At 42.0% G+C, this 20,819-nt stretch overlaps 1 protein-coding gene across 2 annotated transcripts; it reads left to right on the forward strand.

Moving 5' to 3' along the window:
• The first annotated feature begins 3,103 nt into the window (after nt 1–3,103).
• On the forward strand, nt 3,104–20,323 carry sfpq (splicing factor proline/glutamine-rich). Of its 2 annotated transcripts, XR_013500426.1 has the most exons (11): nt 3,104–3,844; nt 5,841–6,142; nt 6,479–6,574; nt 6,830–7,026; nt 7,430–7,514; nt 7,700–7,814; nt 8,599–8,635; nt 9,594–9,739; nt 18,873–18,924; nt 19,528–19,657; nt 20,230–20,323. XR_013500426.1 is itself a non-coding variant. In XM_078237802.1 (9 exons), exons 1-9 carry the CDS (start codon nt 3,230–3,232, stop codon nt 12,325–12,327), a joined length of 1,728 nt encoding a protein of 575 aa, XP_078093928.1. In that variant the 5' UTR covers nt 3,104–3,229; the 3' UTR covers nt 12,328–12,714. The 2 variants fall into 2 exon arrangements, 1 of the variants encoding a protein (XP_078093928.1); XM_078237802.1 differs by lacking the exons at nt 18,873–18,924; nt 19,528–19,657; nt 20,230–20,323 and adding an exon at nt 12,193–12,714.
• Nucleotides 20,324–20,819: the final 496 nt, after the last annotated feature.

Consider the following 20,819-nt stretch of genomic DNA (forward strand, 5'->3'; position numbering starts at 1 on the left):
ACCTCCAGCGAGATTTTCCGGTCTTGGGGTGAGTGTGGCTGGAAACTCCTGCCCAGAGAGTACAAAAGGGAGGAAGCTCTGTGCAATCTTTATAAATCACTAGTTAGGTCTCTCCTGTAGTATTGTGTCCAAATCGGGGCACCACACTTTCAGAAGATTGGCAAGACTTTGAAGAGCATGCTGAGGTTTACTAGAATTGTATTAGGACATCAGATATGTGGAGAGACTGGAGAAGTTGAGAAAGTTAATGGGAAATTTAATATAAGTGTTTAAAATTAGAAAACATTTTGGCAGATTTTTTATTTATTCATTCCTGGGATGCGGGCATCGCTGGCTGGACCAACCTCTATTGCCCATTCCTAATTGCTCTTGAGAAGGTGATGGCGAGCCACCTTCTTGAACCATTGCAGTCCATGTGTAGTAGGAACACCCACAGTGCTGTTAGTGTTCCAGGATTTTGACTCAGTGAAGAAACGATGATATAGTTTCAAGCTAAGGATAGTGTGTGACCTGGAGAAAACCTTGAAGATGGTGGTGTTCCCAAATATCTGCTGCCTTGTCCTTCTGGGTGATAGATGTCACAAGCTTGGAAGATGTTGTTGAAGGAACCTTGGAGAGTTCCTGTTGTGCATTTTTAGATGGTTCACAATGCTGCCACTGTGCATCAATGGTGGAGCGAGTGAACGTTAAAGGAGGTGCCAATCTAGCATATTGCTTTGTCCTAAATGGTGCTGAGCTTCTTGAGTATTATTGGACCTGCAATCATCCAGGCAAGTGGAGAGTATTCCTGTAGATTGTGGACAGGTTTTGGGGAGTCAGGAGATGAGTTACTCGCCACAGGAACATGCACTTGTAGCTGACAGCATTTATATGGCTGGCCCAATACAGCTTCTGTTCATTGGTAAACCCCAGGATGTTGATAGTGGGGAATTCAATGACAATAATGTCACTGAATCTCAAGGGAGATGCTTAGATTCATATAGGAGATAGGTATAGTCTGGAGCTTGTGTGGCTTGAATGTTATTTGCCACATGTCAGCCCAAGCATGAATATTGTCCAGGTCTTTCTGTATTTGGACATTTGGCTTCAGTAACTGAGGACTCATGAATGATACTGAACATTGTTCAGTCATCCGCGAATATCCCACTTCTGACCTTCTGATGGAGGGACAGTCATTGATGAAGAAGCTGAAGGTAGTTGGGCTGAGGACACTACTCAAAGGAATTCCTGCAGTGATGTCCTTAGGCTGAGGTGATCAGCCTCCAACAGGTACAACTATCATATTGGTGAAAAAAGGGACTTTTTTGTCAAAGCTTTTTGCCTTGCACCCATTAGAACAGTTTACAGAAATACCAAATGTAAAGGGAAGAACAATTTATACTATATGAAAGTGCTGACTGGTAGGCAAGTGAACTCTGATTGATAGAATTGCTGTTGTTCGATTTGGTATTCTTGTGAATTATTCTGATGGGTGCAAGATGAAAAACTTCGACCAAAACATGTATCCTTTTTCTTCAATATTCAAGTTCTGTATCGCCAACTACAACTTATCTTCTAAAGAAATATTAGACTCGAAACGGTAACTCTATTTCTCTCTCCACAGATGTTGCCAGACCTGATTTTTTCCAGCATTTTGTTTTATTTCAGATTTCCAGCACCTGCAGTATTTTGCTTTCATTACAACTATTTTTCAGTGTTCATGACTCTTGGATGAGCCTGGGTAAGATGCCCTTTCGGAGAATCATGAATCCCCACAGTGCAGAAAGAGGCCATTTAGCCCATCGAACCTGCACTGATAACAATTGCGCCTAGGCCTTATCCTCATAACCCTACATATTTACCCTGACACCAGGGCAATTGCAGATGGCCAATCAATCTAACCTGCACATCTTTGGACTGTGGGAGGAAACCAGAGCACCTGGAGGAGACCCACACGAACAACACAGCCACAGAATTGAACCCGGGTCCCTGGTGCTGTGAGGCAGCACTGTGGCAGCATGTCGCCCCGGGAGTTGGGGCAGACTCAATGGGCTGAACATTCTCATGCAGCACCGTGGGGATTCTATGGATATTGATTTATTTAAACAGTAAAGTGATTAATAATTTGCCAGGCAGGAGGAAACAAAAGAGCCTTCAAAACCTAACTGGATGGTATAATGGGAGAATTAAGGAAATAGATAAGATGGTATTAATTGGAAAGAAGAACCTCCATTTCTCAGATAGCAGAGACCCTGATATTTTAATTGGAAGTGTCCATGTACCTCCATTTCCCAGACAGCAGAGACATATATATTGGCAGCACGGTGGCATAGTGGTTAGCACTGCTGCTTCACAGCTCCAGGGATCTGGGCTGGATTCGATTCCCGGCTTGGGTCACTGTCTGTGTGGACTTTGCGCATTCTCCCCGTGTCTGCGTGGATTTTCTCCGGGTGCTCCGGTTTCCTCCCACAGTCCAAAGATGTGCAGGTTAGGTTAATTGGCTATGCTAAATTGCCCCTTAGTGTCCCAGGATGCATAGGTTAGAGGGATTAGCGGGTAAATATGTAGGGATATGGGGATAGGGCCTGGGTGGGATTGTGGTCGGTGCAGACTCGATGGGCCAAATGGCCTCTTTCTGCACTGTAGGGTTTCTACGATTCTATGATATTGTAATTGGAAAGAAGTATGAACCTCCATTTCTCAGACAGCAGAGACCCTGATATTTTAATTGGAAGTGTCCATGTACCTCCATTTCTCAGACAGCAGAGACATGTATATTGTAATTGGAAAGAAGTATGAACCTCCATTTCTCAAACAGCAGAGACACGTATATTGTAATTGGAAAGAAGTATGAACCTCCATTTCTCAGATAGCAGACACCCTGCACAGTGCCTCAACCCCTCCCCCTCCTCCACAAGAAGCAATCCTTTGTCTGGAGGCTGCTGGCACCTGATTGGTGGACTCCCAGCCACTGAGGGTACAGTGTGGCTGATTGACAGGGCAGATGGCCAACCGCATGCGAGTGACCATCACGTGCTGCTTAGGACCGGCCAACCGGCTAGAGGCAGAGGCGGGACCCGGCCGGGGTATATAAAGAGACGGCGCCCGCCCCAGCCGCTACCCGGCGCCATTTTGTGTACTTCTCCACGCTGACCTTTTTGCAGTCGGTTTAACCGGGACAAAAAAAGGGGTTAAAATTAAGCCCGGAGGGGAGGAAAAGGAATCAAAACAAATTCCACACACAAGCAAGATGTCTCGGGAACGTTTCAGGAACCGTACTGGGTTTCAGAGGAGGGGCGGCATGAGCCCTCCGTTCCGGGGTAGTGGCGGCGGCGGCGGCAACCGCAACAACGCTCCCAACCGTCCCAATGGCGCGGGCAACGATGCCGACGCCATCAAGCAGCAGCCGGCGGCGGCCACGGCCCCCAACCAAGGCCCCGCAGCGCAGCAGACCCCAGCTCAGAAATCTTCGGGCGGTAAGTCGGGCGAGCCCGACAAGAAGAACGGCGAGGCGGCGGCCGCGGCCTCACAGGCGGGCCGGGGCAGCGGCGAGGGCAAGACGCCGCAGGGCTCCGGCGGCGGCTCGGAGGGCCGCGGGGGCCAGGGGCAACAGCAGCAGGGCCAAGGGCAGTCGCAGCAGAGCCAGCGCGACATCAAGGGGGAGAACGAGCAGGCCGTGCTGCGGGCCCAGCTCTCGCTGCTGAGGAAGCCGGGCGAGAAGACCTACACCCAGCGCTGCCGCCTCTTCGTCGGCAACCTGCCGGCCGACATCACCGAGGACGACTTCAAGCGCCTGTTCGGCAAATATGGCGACCCCGGCGAGGTCTTCATCAACAAAGGCAAAGGTTTCGGCTTCATCCGCCTGGTGGGTGAGCGGCTGCCCCTAGCGGCCGGCGCTGGCAGCGTCTGTGCATGCGTGCGCGCCCCCGACCGTGCGTGCGCCCCTCCCGCCCGCGCGCGGTAGTACTCGCCCTGTGCGCGATCCCGCCGCGCGCCCACGCCCGCCCCCACAATGAGCGCGCCCCCGCCCTGTCAGCGCGGCCTCCCGCTGAGGGCTGGGCTGCTCTCAGAGCGCCAATATCTCCATCCCCCTCCGCACCCATTCGGGCAAATTACTGCGGATGCTGAAATCTGGGCACAGTGGGTTAGCACTGCTGCCTCACAGCGCCAGGGACCAGGGTTCAATTCCCAGCCTGGGCCACTGTCTGTGCGGAGTCTGCACATTTTCCCCGTGTCTGTGTGCGTTTCCTCTAGGGTGCTCCGGTTTCCTCCCACAGTCTGAAAGACTGTGCTGGTCAGGTGCATTGTTGACCCGAGCGGGTGCCGGACTGTGGCGACCAGCGGAATGTCACAGTAACTTCATTGCAGTGTTAATGTGAGCCTTGTGACTAATAAATTAACTTCACATGCCATGTGGTGGGTGAGGGATGAAGACGAGGAAATTCTGGAAAACCCCACCAAGTTCTGACAACATCTGTCGAGGGAGAACATTTCAAGTCGGGGTGCTCCTTTTGTTGGGACTAAGCTTTGTTTTGTCACAAGTGGGCTTGTATTAACGCAAATGAAGTTGTTGTGAAGTTCCCCTAGTCGCCACACTCTGGCGGTGCCTGTTAGGGTATACGAAGGGAGATTTTAGCATGACCAATGCACCTAACCTCCACGTCTTTGCTGTGTGGGAGCAAACCCATACAACCACGTGGAGGATGTGCAAACTCCACACAGTCACCTGAGGCTGGAATTGAACCCTGGTGCTGTGATGCAGCAGAGCTAACCACTGTGCTCAGGACCCTTGCAGTATGAATCGCGTCCTATTTTCTTTGTCTATATTTTCTTTAGCTATGCTGAAGGGTCATCCTGACTTGAAATGTTGGCTGTATTCTCTTCACAGATGCAGTCAGACCTGTTGAGATTTTCAAGCATTTTTTGTTTTTGCCCTGCACTGTGCCAGGTTGGACTGCTTTCCCCTGCCGTCCTCCACCTCCGCTGCACTACATTTGCCATTAGCTGTGCTGTAGATCTCTATCTCCCAGTGATTTGACTTATTGTTGACAGATGTACTGGGATGCAGTGAAAAGTCTAAAACATACTGTTCATGTAGCACATAGGGGAGAGGATGCAGGATATGGTGCTGCAGTTGCACAGGGTGTAGAGAAAGATCAGCTTAATGTACAATAGGTCCCTTCAAAAGTCTGGCAGCAAGGAAGAGAACAAGGGGTTGGGGATAAGGTGGGCCCAGGTGCCCCCCCCCCGAATGAGTTTGTGTGGGAAGCAAGAGCACATTTTGGTGCAGAATGTTATAGCACAGGAGGCTGTTCAGCCCGTTGTCTGTTCAGTCTCTTCTAAGGAACAATTCATCTGCTGTCCTGCCCTCATTCCCCACATCTTTGCCCATTCCTCCTTTTCCGATGTTTAGAAATAGTAGAGAAGTTAATGATAATGAAGGCCACTCCCCATTGTGTGTGTGCAGCTTAAAAATGCGCCATCCAGCCTACTTTCATTTTCCAGCACACCTGGTCTGTAGCCCCAGTGGTTATGGGGCTTAAGTTGCATGTTCAGACACCTTTTAAAGCAGTTGAGGGTTTCTGCCTCTACTATTTCCAGGTGTTGAACTGCCTTTATTCGAAGCATCTGATTTCCTGCTATCACTTATGGTTCTGTATACTTTTGTAATTCTCATTTCTTGGGGTGGCAAGTTTGCATTTTTAAAATTCTTCAAATGTGGCACAAGGCATTTTTCTGTTTATATTTAAATGCACTAAAATACGTTGAGTTAGCTTTTTAGTTGGACAAAAGTGGATTTGTCAAAAAATGAATGGATGGAATGTGCTATTCTCATGAGCCTTTTGTCTTTTTCTCTAAAGGAAAGCAGAACTTTGGCTGAAATAGCCAAAGCTGAACTTGATGATACGCCCATGAGGGGTCGACCCCTTCGCATCCGTTTTGCCACTCACTCTGCAGCTCTGACTGTCCGCAATCTCTCTCCTTACGTCTCCAATGAACTGCTTGAAGAAGCTTTCTCTCAGTTTGGTCAGGTGGAGAGGGCAATTGTGATAGTAGATGATCGTGGCCGATCGACAGGCAAAGGCATAGTTGAATTTGCAACAAAGCCAGCTGCAAGAAAAGCTCTTGAGCGATGCAATGATGGAGTATTCCTCTTAACTGCGTAAGTATTTTTCATTATCTTGTGTCACAACTGGCTTTCTAAAATTTAATTCAACTTGAAGTAATATTCTTTTGTATCAGATTAAGTATAATTTTTGCACGATTAACGACTGCAACTTAAACTTCTAGTAAGGCAGTCTGCACAACAAATATTGATTAGTGGCATTTTATATACGCTATAAATATATTAATATTTTTGGAAATTGTTTGTTACATTAGAGTTGTTTCTGACTGCATTTTGCTCCAGTTCCTAGCAGTCTCCTGCAGCTACATATTGCAAGAAATGGCAAAATTTATATTGTACATTTTACTCATTAAAAGCTGGCTTGTCTTGTAGGTCTCCCCGACCTGTAATTGTGGAACCAATGGAGCAATATGATGATGAGGATGGTCTTCCAGAGAAACTTGCCCAGCGGAATCCAATGTATCAAAAGTGAGTTTTACTTTTATTTTACTTCTATGGGATTATAGCAGGGGATTGATCTTATTGACTTTGGAACCTTTATGTAAAGCTGATATACAATATAATTTAATCATTCCACAGCTTACTCGTATCAATTTGCACTAATTCAATTGTGGAATGAAACTTCAGAATCTATTGTGAATAGTATGAATTATGAATAAATTGGATATAATATGAATTTTGTATGTGTATAAGCCATTTAGTTGATCATAATTAAATTTGCAGGGAAAGGGAGCATCCTCCTCGTTTTGCCCAGCATGGATCGTTTGAATTTGAGTATTCCCAACGATGGAAGTCTCTTGATGAAATGGAAAAACAACAAAGAGATCAAGTGGAAAAGAACATGAGAGAGGCCAGAGATAAGTTGGAAAATGAAATGGAAGATGCATACCACGAGCACCAGGCCATGCTGCTGAGGCAGGGTACGTTGGTATGAGGAAATCATTGAATAATGCTCCAATGCTAGTTAAATGTCCGAAATTTAAAACCTGGCATTTTGAAACATGTATTAGTCAGCTAAATTAAACATTGATTCATTAATTGAACAGATTGCCACCCTGTTGGAAGTACAGTAGGGTATTGGCTTGCAATTACAGGTTTTATACTTAAGAACTTTTTATTGGGAGTGTTATCGTAATTCAGGATTGACGTAACAGTTTTTGACTTGCTGATCCTCCATTGCCTGCCAAGGGTTGAGGGGGATGGGATGGTGCATCAGATGTATAGTGGTGTTAATGTGCAGTATAACTTGCTGCTCAGTGCTGCACCTGTACTGGTTAATGGATTTTTAATTCCGTTTTAAGAAATTTGTGAACTTTTATACAGATCTTATGCGCCGCCAAGAAGAGCTTCGCCGCATGGAGGAGCTTCACAGTCAAGAGGTTCAGAAGCGTAAGCAATTAGAGTTGAGGTGAGAATATTTTGAATGCCTGTGGTTTCATATGGAATTGTGATGCTTTTCAGAGCTGATTTTTGACATTTGAGATGGACTAGTCCTGAAATCATTGTTATCTTGCTGCTAGCTATTTTGGCTTGGATTATTGTCTTGTCAGTGAGGTTTAAAGTTTCCTAAATGTTTTCAATTAAACCTGCCAGGCAAGAAGAAGAGCGCCGTAGAAGGGAGGAGGAAATGCTGATGAGACAACGGGAAAAGGAGGAGATGATGAGGCGCCAGAGGGAGGAGAACTTCCGAATGGGATACATGGATCCAGTGAGTTTAATTAAATGAACAGTTACTTGTCATTACCCAGTCTGGGCTATCAGGCTCTTGAAGTAATAGGCAATAGACTACTGCAGTCTCACTCCATTGGGAGAATCATCTTCCACAGTTCCTGGAGTTGAGGATGACTTCCAATCCAGTACCAGATGTGATTTCAGACTGCCACAATTGGGAAAGGTAGTGTTTGAGGGGGTAGGTGGGTTGTTTGGAAGTTTGTGCTCTCCTTGACACCTCTGCATACACTTCTTGTGACTGAGCTCCAAACAGTTGCTTTGGGAGTCTGGAATCAGGCATAGGAGTGACATGTCCAGTCTAGTGGAACTGATTTGAGTGATTAGCACCGTGGCACTGAGTAAGTTGACTTTTCCTCCTTTGCCACAGGATTTGAAGCATCTTGCAAATACGCTACAGATGTACATCAGTAATTGTGGGAACTGATCTCCTATTCAGTAGTTCAAAATTGACTCAAATTAACAAGTACCTGAAATAATTGCAGACTTTTTGGTTCTGGGTGTCTTTCATTTTTTAGTTTGTGGGTGATGACTGGAAGTCATCTGAAACTAGTTCCATGGTGCTGGGAAGAAAGATTGCATTGTACTACCTGACCATGAAATTTACAGTTGACGTCAGCTCTTGGGACAGCCCTTGCAGAGCTGTGCTACTATATCAGATTCAGAATTGTTTATTGTCTAGTGAACTACTAGTCTGAACTAATAACTCAGGCTTTTGGGTTGAATATTTGCTCTAGTATTCATTGAATTTTATTTCTCTTCAGAGAGAACGTGAAATGCGTATGGCTGGAGGAATGGCAGGTAAGATGCAAATTTTGCTCTTGGGTTTGAGTCTTAACCCATGAAATGGTAAAATTGAATTTGTAATGGTGCAATATTAATTTTGTAATAGCTTCTAGTAACTCATTTTAAATGGTTTCTACTTTAATCAGATGCCCTCATTGGTTTGGCCTGTATGTTATGCAGTGCTGCTCATGATGTTTATAGAGGAATGTTTTGATGAATGTTCATTGTTAGCTTGCACATCCCTCCAATATAAAGTTGTATGTCATGCATTTCTTCACATGCAACTTTGTAGAATAGAATGCCCACAGTGCAGAAGGCCACTTAGCCCGTCAAGTCTGCACTGACAACAGTTCCACCCATCCTTATAACCCCACATATCCACCCTGTCGATCCCTCTGACATCAAGGGACAATTTGGCATGGCCAGGCCACCTAACCTGCACATTTTTGGACTTGTTATATAATTTTTAATAGAACTTTTGGCCAAGCTCATTAAGGTCTATTGACCTGCTTTCTGAAATTTGAATTGTAGGCAAGTGAGGTGATGCATGTGAAATCCTTGGATTAGCTACGTTTACGTAAACACAAGGGCACATCTGTTACTCGAAGCTATAAAGAAACCTGTTTCCTTGCACTGGTTGGCAGCAACAAGAATCAAAACCAGGAATGATGTACTGTAGAAACGTGCCCCTTGATGCCCCATAATTGTTTGCAGTTTTGTTTAATTATTCTACATTACAGTATTCATTTCCTACCCTACGTTGTAATCCGTTATATGGCAAATGACAAAAAATGTATGTGTTAATGAGCAGCTTTCTATTGTAGACATGGTAACCTATTCCAGTGCTTATTTTGATGCTGACCAGGAAGCCCTCTACTTCTAAAATACAGAATCACCTTGCCTATGCAACATTTTCTTTGCTGTCTTGCTTTAAACACATACTTATAGCTTTAATGCATATTTTGAATTTCAGAACAGTATGCTGCTACAAACCAAAGCTTCCCGCCAATGGCAACGATGGGTTATGAAGGTCACAGTGCAATGAGTAGCCCTGGAGGACCAAGTGCAATGACTGGACAGATGATGGGCAGCACTGGAAACACCAGCGACATAGCAGGGGTAAAGTGTACTGTGGTTCGGAGTGAATGCTTGGATGTGTGGTTTGGTTGTAAAGTGACATGAATGCGGGTGACTGGTATGAAGGGGGGGGTTGGAGAAGACAGCTGTATTAGTGTTTAGTGATTTGTAAAAGCTTGAGCTAAAGGACCATTGGGTGGGAAAACTTTGTTTAGCTGAAGTGTCATTATTGGAACAAGTACAAAATAGCAAACTAGAGGTAGCTTGATAAAGGCTGCGATACAAAGCAAAAGCAATTCAGTGTGGACTTTGCAGAAGGATTCAGTTTTAAGAATTTCAGAGAAACGTGCACTTTGTTGTGACATGTTAATCTGTTCATCATTGCAGATATTGAGACTAATCAGACGTCTTAACATCTGATCACTTATGGTCGGTCTGTTGTATCACTCCTGAAGTCTAGTTGTGTCAACATTTTAGTCATCACAAGTTTATAAGTGCTCCAGTGAAGTGATCAAGAACGTGCATAAACTGCAACAATTTGCAAAATTGCATGTTGTCTAACTATTGAAATAACTATTTGCTTATCTAACCTGGTTTGCCAGCCAAAATGACATATTTACAATCTGTGCAGGTGACAGTTTGTGTGCTTGGGGCAGGCATGCTGAGAGGCAGATCCAGTTTATAATGGGGGAAATGGGTTAGTCTTAATTACTGGATCACGTGCATTTAGACCAGGATCAAAACTCTATAATCACTTTGTAGTCGATTGGGTTCTTTAGGGATTGTACATACTAAAATGTTTGTGATGCTACAAATAGGTTTGATTGTTCTGTGCTAGTCAAACATTCACATTTCTGTTCTACAGGAAATTGAAGTAAATTTCCAGTTTCCTGAGCCAAGGCTGGCATTTGCAGCTGCTAGTAAAAACTAAATCTGGACCAGTGTTCATATGTTTACAATAAGCAGTATTTTCATCAAAATAAGTGAGGCAGCATTGTAATTGCAGTAACTCTATTCTAAATTGCAGATATCCTTCCATTTGAGATGGGCAGCTGCATAGTCTTATTACAGCATGGGAGAGCCGGTTGTCCCATTGAACCTATGCTAGTCGAGCTGTTCACCTAGCCATCTAATCATTCCCCCATATCAACCTGTTGTTGGGTCCTTTACAGTGCAAAGAAGTGGTCAATTTTAAATGTTACTATTATCTGGACGACCTAGGTGGCAAGAGGGGAGGGAGGTGAAAACAATTGCTTGGTTATCCTTAGCAATTGATAGCAAAAGTTTTATTTTCTGAAAAGCTCAGATCCTGAAATTCTGAAAGGGATAATCAATATTTGACTAGCTAACCAGTGCTGCAACATTAATACTTTTGAGACTTTAAAATTCTCTGGTCTTGTGACCGTTTTTGTCAGCCTTATTTGGGCTGACAAATGAGCCACAATGAAAGTTGCTCCTTGGAGTGAAGTGAGGGAGGGTTTGAATGCCCTCCCTTAGCACAGCTGTGTGCCATTGGTCATGGCAAACCCACTTGTCCACCCTCAGTTTTTTGAGGTGTACTGTGCAAGTGGTAATATGAATTAGGTGTTTTAAACTGAAAATTGAGGAAAATGTCCTGTAAATTTTCATGCACTTAATGGGTGTAATGTTTTGAAGAAATATACATTTTACCCAGTTAAACTTGAATGGTAATGCTGATCCAGTGTTGTAGTACTTGTGCTGTACCATAATTGTAAATTTTAGTTGCCTACTAGAATAGGAATTTTCAGTAGTCGTGTTTCCTACTATATTTGAAGCCAGCATACTGCAAAGATAAATCACTTCTAAAGATTGACCTTTCAATAAAAGAGGCAGAAAACTTATTCTCGGGCCAACAGTAGTGGAAGTTGCTTAGTTTTGTTCTGACAAAACTATTGATTCAGCAAGTGATGATTACTCTTTCTCTGAAAACTTCACAGAGCATGTACTACAATACTGGCTCGTTAGTCAGATTGCATTAAATGGGGAAAATGGTGGGTGGGAATAAGTCGGTTACTTGTGACTTCCATTAAGGGCAGAGGCTATTTAACTTGGTAGTGTTAAAGCTCTGCATCTCTGACAAACTACATGATGTGGCGATTGCAATGGTAACATAAAGGTATCTATAGGTCCATGTCAGACATTTGAATGCATTCCTGTGTTGGTAATAGTGGTTTGCTTGCACTACAAGCAGAATAGCCACTGCTCTTAAGTTATCACAAGTCATGGGAGGATTATACCCACCTTGGATTCCTCCATGTACCGATCAGTAAACTAATGAACAACTTGCCCTCTTTTTTTCTTTTTATGTACCTGGTACCTGTGGATCGCCCTATTCCTGGTTGTAATCGACGAACATTGACTGCGGATGTCTTCCCTGACCTAAATGTTACACATTATACTCACTTTCTCTCGTGCAACTTATATGGACATTGAATGCTACCATGTATGATGAACTTTAAATTCTCTTCCAATAGCGTAATGACCGCTTTGGACAGGGAGCCCCAGGTCCAATGAATGCTCAACCCCCCCGTCCTATGGGGCCTACTGGGCCTAGTTTTAGTAGAGGCAGAGAAGAATATGAAGCAGGCGGCAAGAAGCCTAGATTTTAGAATTCACGACCCTTGAGTGCATTCCAGATATAGTCTTTCATTTAGACATGAACTCTTCATTCTTGCGTTTTTTAGTTGGTGGCAAAGTTGCATTTTATGCCTATTTAGATTTGTGTATTGACAACTTTGTAAACTGTAACCCGTCACGCTGGCACATTGTGAATGTTGAATTATGTCAAGCAACAGTGAGTGCAAATAGGCATCTTTTCCCAGTACTTCGACTGTACGCTGAAGTGCCATTAAATCTCTAGAAAGTATGCTCCATGTATTTTTTGTTCTGAATTGTTCTAGAAGCATGTTAAATTGTGTAGGCTAAATGCCTGTTTTGAAATGGTGGCATTCTGTATTTTGGTGCGTCTTTTTAAATTAAAACGCATTCATAGTGTTCATGATTTGAAATGATTTGTTTTTAACCACGAGCAAAGTCGCAGCATAGTTGTGGCAACTTGTCTGCTTCCTTAAGTGAGACCAAGTGTTGCATTTACTAACTTCTGCAAACTCTTGTGTATCACTTAGAGTTGTTGATTGCAATAAGGTAAGAATTCAATGGAAATGGGGGTGCACAGAAGACTTGGCAGTCCTTGTGCTTATGTGAATCTTAAGTTGTACCAATTTTTGGCCTGAGATTTGCCAATATTGATTTGAATCGAAGCTGGCCCAAGTACACAACCAGTGTCTTATGCACAATGGGAGATGGGGTGCTGTTTTTTTTAAAAAATCTTCCTGTTTGTGTTTTCCGTTCTAACTAGCAATGTCAATGTCTGGGCTCACTTACTTCTGAATTGCCACTCAATTGGATTTGGTTAAATGGAAGCTTTGTTTTCCAAATTATTCTTGTTTTCGTGGTTCTAGTTTTGGATACAGGCTGGACTGTTTTAACATTGTATTTGTAAAAGTTTTTTTTCTTCCTAGAAGTCTTTGGCAGTTGATTCTGCAGACAAATCCAGTCAATGCTTGGGTTGGGAATGAAATCTACTGACAATATTACTGACTTTCGGAGATTCCAATTAACTTGAGAGGTTTGCATGTTCGAAAATAGGTATTGGGAGGATGGGAGGGAATTATTGCAGTTAGTGCTTCAAAGGATGTTTGTGTTTTGACTAATTAATGCAAAGCACACTTATTTCAAATGTTTCCAACTTCTCCTTGTTCTGTTCTCAACTTATTGAAACTTTTCTCATCTGAAGGTGACTGTGTGCTGAGGATCTGTGGTTATCAGCAATATCCTGTGCATCATTCCAAGTGACTTGGCTTGCATGTGAACCTAGGTTGTGGCAGAGTTAAATCTTAAGTAGAGTTTTTGATTTTTACCTGCACAATTAACAATTAGTCAGCCGGGGTTCCTGACTGTCTTCCCTTGCCAGCCCATAGATGTTGATCTCTTTTTCTCTTATTTTTCTTCTTTCCCCCCGCCATCCCACAGTTGACTGTTGGTTTGCACCGCCTCGGCATTGAATTTGAGATTCATTGTCCCTGACTCAGTACTTTGTGCATTTATACATTAAGTCATTTGCTGGACTTGGCCCATGGTGCAGGGATGTACTGCATTTATGCCTTTAGACTTGCAATGGATAATTTTGTTACCACTTCCCTTGGGTTTGGAAGGGGGGGCTAAGGTTTTCCTTTAGGGCTTTGTGAATGTAGTCAGTAAAACAGCAATCTGCTGTTATATCTTTGATTTTGAGTATCCTCACTAGAGTGCCACATCTGGTTAGAGCTGAACGTGAGTGTCACTGGTGATGTATGCAATTCTGAATATGAATTTGGAGAATTTTGTATGATCTGTTGATCATCAACTCAAATTATTGCAGTATTTTTCCAGAATGCATGCAATAACACAATATAACCCACTTGATTAATCCATTATCAAACTTACTGAAATTCAGTATTGGTGGACAAAGTAGCAATGCAAAACTTCCTCCTGTTGCCATTAGTACAAGCCTATTAAAACTTTACTTTGCAATACAATAAATCGACTCAACACTGGTTAGTGACAAATGGAATATCCTCTTGTGGCTTGCTACCAAATGGTAATAGTCATCTGGCTTGAAGTGCCACAGATGTTGTGTGGCAGCCATTAGCTGTGGTAAAGTCAGATTTCTGCTCATCCCAGAAAAATGAACTTTAGTGCTAGGCCTGTAAACCAATACATCGAGTCTTGTCAGATTCGCAGCAAGAAACCTGGGGTGGCAGTATCCCAGTTCAATTGCAAAGTGAGCAGTGTTCATAGACGATGGTGTTTTGATGGGAGTAGTCAATGCATCAAGGTATGCTAAAACCATGTACCCAGCATATAGTTAACATACCAAGGAGTGCTACATGTGTTGAATTGCAAATTAGTGCTTGGTCTTATGTCATCAATGTCAACAAAAATATTTATGGAGCCTAATTGGGAGTTCTGAGTAACTTCCCTAGTTAGGATCTTTCAAGTTTTACCAGGCTGGTTTGATGTAAAACTGGGACAGGATCTTAAAAAGGTGACAGGACTCCTGAACAGTCGCCTTGCTTTTTCATTTTAAATGAACTTCATATCTGGTGAATGTTGATCACTGAAAGGTCTACAGTTTGTGATCCACAAAGCTTTCTAAACCTGCTGACCCACCTTGGTCCCCAACTGATGACTTGTGAAAACTTGACCTAGAGTTTTTGAACTGAAAATTTTGGTCCTAATTTGCATTCCTGAATGGAACTGGCTGATTGGAAAATCTCTAATTGGAACCCAGTAGCAACATATGGGAGATGCAGATGCGCCCAGTAGGAATGAATATGCATCAGCATACCTGGACTCCGACTTCTGTATCTTCTGCCTTGAGAAGCTGAACAGCTTCAATGGGTAACTGGAAGCCAAGCAGTAGCATGCAGTGCCAACAATTAATTGCTGCTTTAGCATTGTGATAATGGTAAGTGTTAAAACTTATTTGTGTGGGGGTTTCAGAGGGGGGTGGGGGAGGGGGCGTGTTCGAACATAGAAGCAAATCCACTTCTACATGGTGTATATTTGCCCATAGATGCTATTCTCCAGTGAGGGCAACAGGGTTTTTTTTATTCACAATCATTAAGTTTGAAATTACTGAGTAAATATTGCAGTCCAAGATCAAATGTTCTAAATTCTGGGATGTTGGGCTTAAACCTGGTTAAGTGCTGATTGCCTTAATGATTTGAGCTAGGCTTAATTTTCACCTGACATTCAATATTTTTGTTTAAACACTACTTTAGCAAATGGAATATAGGATTTGACAATTGAGCTTGCAAATGTAGAAAATTTGCTTTCTGGCAATATAAACATGCAACTGATAAATAAGCTAAGTGAGTTTGTGGGGGTTTGAATAAGCAACTACTCTGGTTTGCTGTTGGGTATCCTTTGCAAGCTTACAACTTTATTATTGCCATTCCCTTTGGCAAATTGTTGAATTTGAACATGGGTTCCACAATAATTCAATAGGTTTGGCATGTTCAGCTAGAGGTGATGACCAGGTTCCACCATTTTTTAAATCTGAAAGTTAGCTTGGTAGATTTCATAGTTTTGTGATGGTATTTGTAGCTAGAGGCTTTTGTGAACTTAATTAGTTCCTGTTTGGGGATTTTACCAGTACTTTAGGCTGCGCAGGCAGTACTTGAACTGTTTTTTGAAATGGCCATTATATCTTTTTGAATTGCCCACAGTATTATTACCTCAGATTTTTAAAAATATTAGTTTTGAGGTTAATTAGTAACACCATCTTTAAGTGAAGGGCCCCTTTATTTAAATATATTTCACATCTACGAATTTGGTTTATGGTATCAGCTAATCTGGACACATATAAAAGGTTTAGATGTTGCTGTTTAGGCATGTAGGTTCTGATTTGCAATGCCCACTAAGCCTGGGCACAACTTGAAATAACTTGTCTTCCCCAGTATTCTTCAGTGGCAGTTATAACAGTTTCAGATTCTCAGGTTACATGGCAACGCATCTGAGTTACAAGCCAGCAAGCGGCTGCTGGCTGCCAGTTGTGCTGCACCCTTGCAAGTAATGCCGCTCTACAGTGAATAAATACAGTCAGCTTGTCTGCAATACATTGCATTGAGGATCTGTAGTACTGCAAATGGGATTGGGCAGTAAGACCTGGAGAATAGTATTCCTGCTTGTTCTGCGGTACACAAAGACTGCATACAGGTATGTACAAATAACTTGTTAACAAATGTCTTTCAGAATTTCTTAAGATGAGTAAAATGGTTCGGGCATCACCTTTCTGACAGTGGAGTTACAGTGCAGCACTTTATATGGTTGGGCTGTTACTGGTTGGTATCAGTGGTGTGTAATGGCCCAAATGTACAGCTAGTATGTGCAGTTTTTGAATACTGCTGCATCACAGCATTAAGACTTCTGTGGCACCTGTGAATTGTCAACAATGGGTAGATGCGCCTTCTGTCTTGTACCTTTTTTTGAGTTCAAAAAAACTTGTGACTTAGATTGTGAATAGGAAGGTTGTAGTTTAGTTTTTAAATCTGCCTTTTTATATGCACTGCACTTTCAAGCTTTGCCAATAACATTCATAAAGCAGTACGATCTATCTGTATATAGAGAATAAATGTACCATAGGCCATTTAGCACCATAGGTTATATTGGCCAAACTAAGTGGCATTCAATGTTTGGGCAATTGTCTGCATTGTAAAATGAAATGGGAACTTGCTTGGATTTTGGGTGTTGTGGGAATTAGAACCACTTTCACTTTAATTCTGCCTGCTCTTGATGGACCTTTATCAGACACCTACCCCCTCAAGTGCACATAATTATTACATGGTGATTTATTGTATTTGGGTTCATCTCCTGTAATTGTTATAGTTTGGAGTTTAGCAGAATTACTTAGTTTTACTTATACTAAACCAGCATTGTAATGACTGTAACCACCATTAATCTTGGTCCTTTGAGTTATTTGACTTGATATCCCCAAGACCAGACTTTTGTGCACATGCTTAAGTGTATGTAGAAAGGTCTTCATCGGAGATCAGTACAGCAGATTTAAGAAACTCACTTTTACATATAGTGCAAGATAATTAGTATAAAATATTATGCACTTCCAGTGCAACTCTACTTCAAGTGTATATGGCAACTAGATGGAAAATAAATGTACAATGGAATCCTTCAGTATTTTGATAGAAATTAAGTCCTTGTTCCAGGCTTTGACTTGATGCCCATTTGTTTATCTAGTCAGGACTTCTGACTGGCAGCGATATGTATAAATATAATTGAAATGGGCCATAGCAGAATTGTATTGCTTTGGGCTTCCTTGAGCTAAATTGATCTTTATAAATGAATCAATCAGCAAGCACAACTTGATCAATGCAATGCAAAAAGTAAGATGACTTGTGTTTTCTTCTTGGAAGACAAATGATTCACCATAAGTATTGGGCATGACAGTGGTGAATCGCCATGCTCCTGAAATTGCCTAGGGAGGAGAACACCAAGTCTTGCTGGTGACTGCTTTGGTGGAAGAGATGTGAAAATCATGGTCCAGGACCTGATGCTGTTCAGGTCCTCAACCATTTTAGAGTTCTTTGTCCTGCTGCAATGCTGAGATTTTGACACAGTTCCTTTCAAATCTGTGTAAATTGCAGCTTGTTCCACAGGTCTGACTGCAAGATGAGCTCTTGCTGCAGGTCTTGAACCTGTAACACTTACTTTTGTATTCCACTTCTGAGGGATGTACTGGCCTATGTCAAATTTTAGTAACCTGTAGAGCGAGCAATTAAATGATTTTTCTTGTGTAAATGCCATCAGTGGCTTGTCCCTGGAGCTGAAACAATCTTATTTCATCTTGTTACACTGGACTTGAGTGGGATCTGAAACTTGGTAGCAAAGTGTCTGCACTGTATTCCATCTAAATTCTCTTGTACATGACTGCATTTGCAGTGCAATTTGGCTTCAAGTTTTGCCTCTTAACATCTGTTCAGAAGAGTGATGCCAGAACATAATAGGGAGATGTGGTGTATTTTCCTTCAGTGTTGCAAAATGGGTTAGAATCATGTATTCTAAGATCTGGGTGTAAATTCCCTTATATGCACGCATGCCTGTTTGGGCATTTTGTGCCAGCTTGGTCAACTTTAATTGGCCTGTCCAAAGCTTTAGAATTATTAATTGTAAATTTGTTTAACCCTTTATGCTGAGACTATTTTGCACAATGCTGTCCTAGCCAAGGCAAAGCTTGGCTTAAAGCACAAATCCTTGTTTTGCATCTTTTCTATAGTATTGCCAGACTAGTCAGTCAAAATGTACTGTACTTTTCTGGTTCAACCACAAACATTTTAAGTTTGAGTGAATTGTGTATAGGCCCGTAGCTCTTGCCTGTAGCTTCTCCCATTCTATCCCCATTAAAATGTTAATAGTTGCAGCACCACAGAAGCTGTTTGAGGGTTCGAGTCAGCCTTTTTGTTCCAGATCTACGTCTGGAATAGATTTGCATGGCGAGATTTTCTGATGTAACCTGATTTTTGGGGTGTTGTAAAACGTTCACACTTGCTGTGTATTGGAGCTACGAGTACTTACTAACTTGATGTATTTTCTTTAGGCATGGAAAGAGCTTGATGCATGTTGAAAAACTATCTGCATTAAAGATGCAAGTAAGTGGCCATTTACCAGTGTTAGAGCATAAATGAAGCAATAGGGATAAATCATTTTACTGGAAGATTAAGTAAAATTCTGCTTTTGAGTTGATATTTTGAGGCAATTTCCATGTTTCCTGTTTGCCACTTGACCTCTTGAAGATAATATTTGAGAGCTACAAATTTTCCATGGTCTTGTCCAAGTGACACTCCACACCCATTCAGTCAGATCTCCTCCAGGCAGGAAGAATTTTCCATTTCGTAGCCATGTTTAGTATTACACCACAATTTGAGTTGTCCCTAATGTTCCACTGTAGCAACATTGGCCCATCCTCAAATTGGACTGTGGGACCCAAATTCGATCATTGGCCATATACTGAACTTCCCTGAGCCATCCATTCCTGGTGTTACCACAACCATTCATGCTAAGTTAGCTGAAGCTGTTGAATAGATTAACCTCCTGTTCTGTAATTGCTCCAGATATATAAATCGCAATGCACAGAACTTTACTGAATATATCTGAAATACTTGAAGCTAAAATAGCTTGTTCAGCTGGGAAATGATTTAGGTGGGTTGTCTAAAGGGTTATATTTCCTAAATTGAGTTTGATTTCATTTGCAGCTCCTGTGAAATGTGACAACCAGAATGTTTCGCATCTGGTTAGTCACCAGAAGGCATAAAATGGGTATCCATAAAGAATGTGCCACGGTTAAGGACATGAATGGATGTCTTCAAGGATATTTCTGAACATGTAGGTATTCGGTCTTGTTTTTCTCTCATCCTTGCATTCACAATTCATATAAATTGCAGATTTGTCTGCATAGCTAGGTAGGTGTTGAATTGGATTGTTTTGTCTCACGTGGAATCCAGTGGCACTTAGTCAAATCTGCAGTTTTAAGCATTTTGAAAGCTATGATATCTTCTATTTGTTCACCTCACCAGTTTGCAATTTTAAGGTACCCTGAATATTAGTTGACAGTTAAGTAATTTGTAAAACTGCCATGGTATGCTATTTAATGTCAGCTAATGAGTATTCTTGACAGCAGCTTTTCAGTTGAAGCAGATTGTTTTGACAGCATCCAGTTGGACACTATATATTTAGTGCTTGGCTGTTCTGTTTGAAACTTTAAAACAGTTAAAGTTGGCTAAAGCAGGTTTATTCATGAACATGCAGTTAGACCATTCTCCAGCAAGAGGTAGAACTAAAATACCTTAACCTTGCATTAGGTGATTTCAGATATAGCTGGCAAATCATATCTGCATGAAGGTGGTGGACTGTTTTAAAATGAACAAATCCTGATGGCAAACTTTTCTTTTTCTTAGGGTCATGGATGAAGGAGAGAACCTGGGATGTTCACTGACTGGACAATTGATAATCACTGTTCTATACTTTTAAATAAAATGTATTTTGATTTGACTTTTCTGTTTACATTTATTGAATCAAGAAATGTCCTCATTACACTTCAGGTCACCTTACAATGTCCTTAAAATGCATCATCTTTTATCTGGAACGATGGTTAGGTAATTGGGACAAATTAACAAAGGATCACTGCTTCAATCTGGGGAGACAACCATGAAACTATGCCGAGAGTGCTTTGGGATAGAGGGGCTGTTTAAATTGATGGATTATAATTTTGCATGTAGGGTTGGGCTAATAAATCAATCTTTCTAAATCTTTGGTTAAATTACATGTTACTTGGGGCAAAATTGCTACTTGATTAGGGAACTTATTCTGATATGTTCCTTGTTAGTCAGTGCATGTGACTTTCCTTGTGGGTAATTAAATGTAATGTCCAATATGATTTTGGGTCTGATTTCAGTAAAAGTAGCACCAGAGCAGTGCTATTGATTAATACAATTGTTGTAATGAAGGACATTTATAAATTCATTTTTCCTGGATTAATTTTACTATT

Source organism: Mustelus asterias, chromosome 21, assembly GCF_964213995.1.
Source record: "Mustelus asterias chromosome 21, sMusAst1.hap1.1, whole genome shotgun sequence".
Taxonomy (NCBI): domain Eukaryota; kingdom Metazoa; phylum Chordata; class Chondrichthyes; order Carcharhiniformes; family Triakidae; genus Mustelus; species Mustelus asterias.

What these genes read in the sequence shown, in the direction of transcription:
- sfpq (XM_078237802.1), top strand. Translation starts at nt 3,230, where the DNA reads ATGTCTCGGGAACGTTTCAGGAACCGTACTGGGTTTCAGAGGAGGGGC. An exon ending in GGAGTATTCCTCTTAACTGC is followed by an intron (nt 6,143 to 6,478) that starts GTAAGTATTTTT and finishes CTTGTCTTGTAG; the next exon opens with GTCTCCCCGACCTGTAATTG. An exon ending in CGTAAGCAATTAGAGTTGAG is followed by an intron (nt 7,515 to 7,699) that starts GTGAGAATATTT and finishes TAAACCTGCCAG; the next exon opens with GCAAGAAGAAGAGCGCCGTA.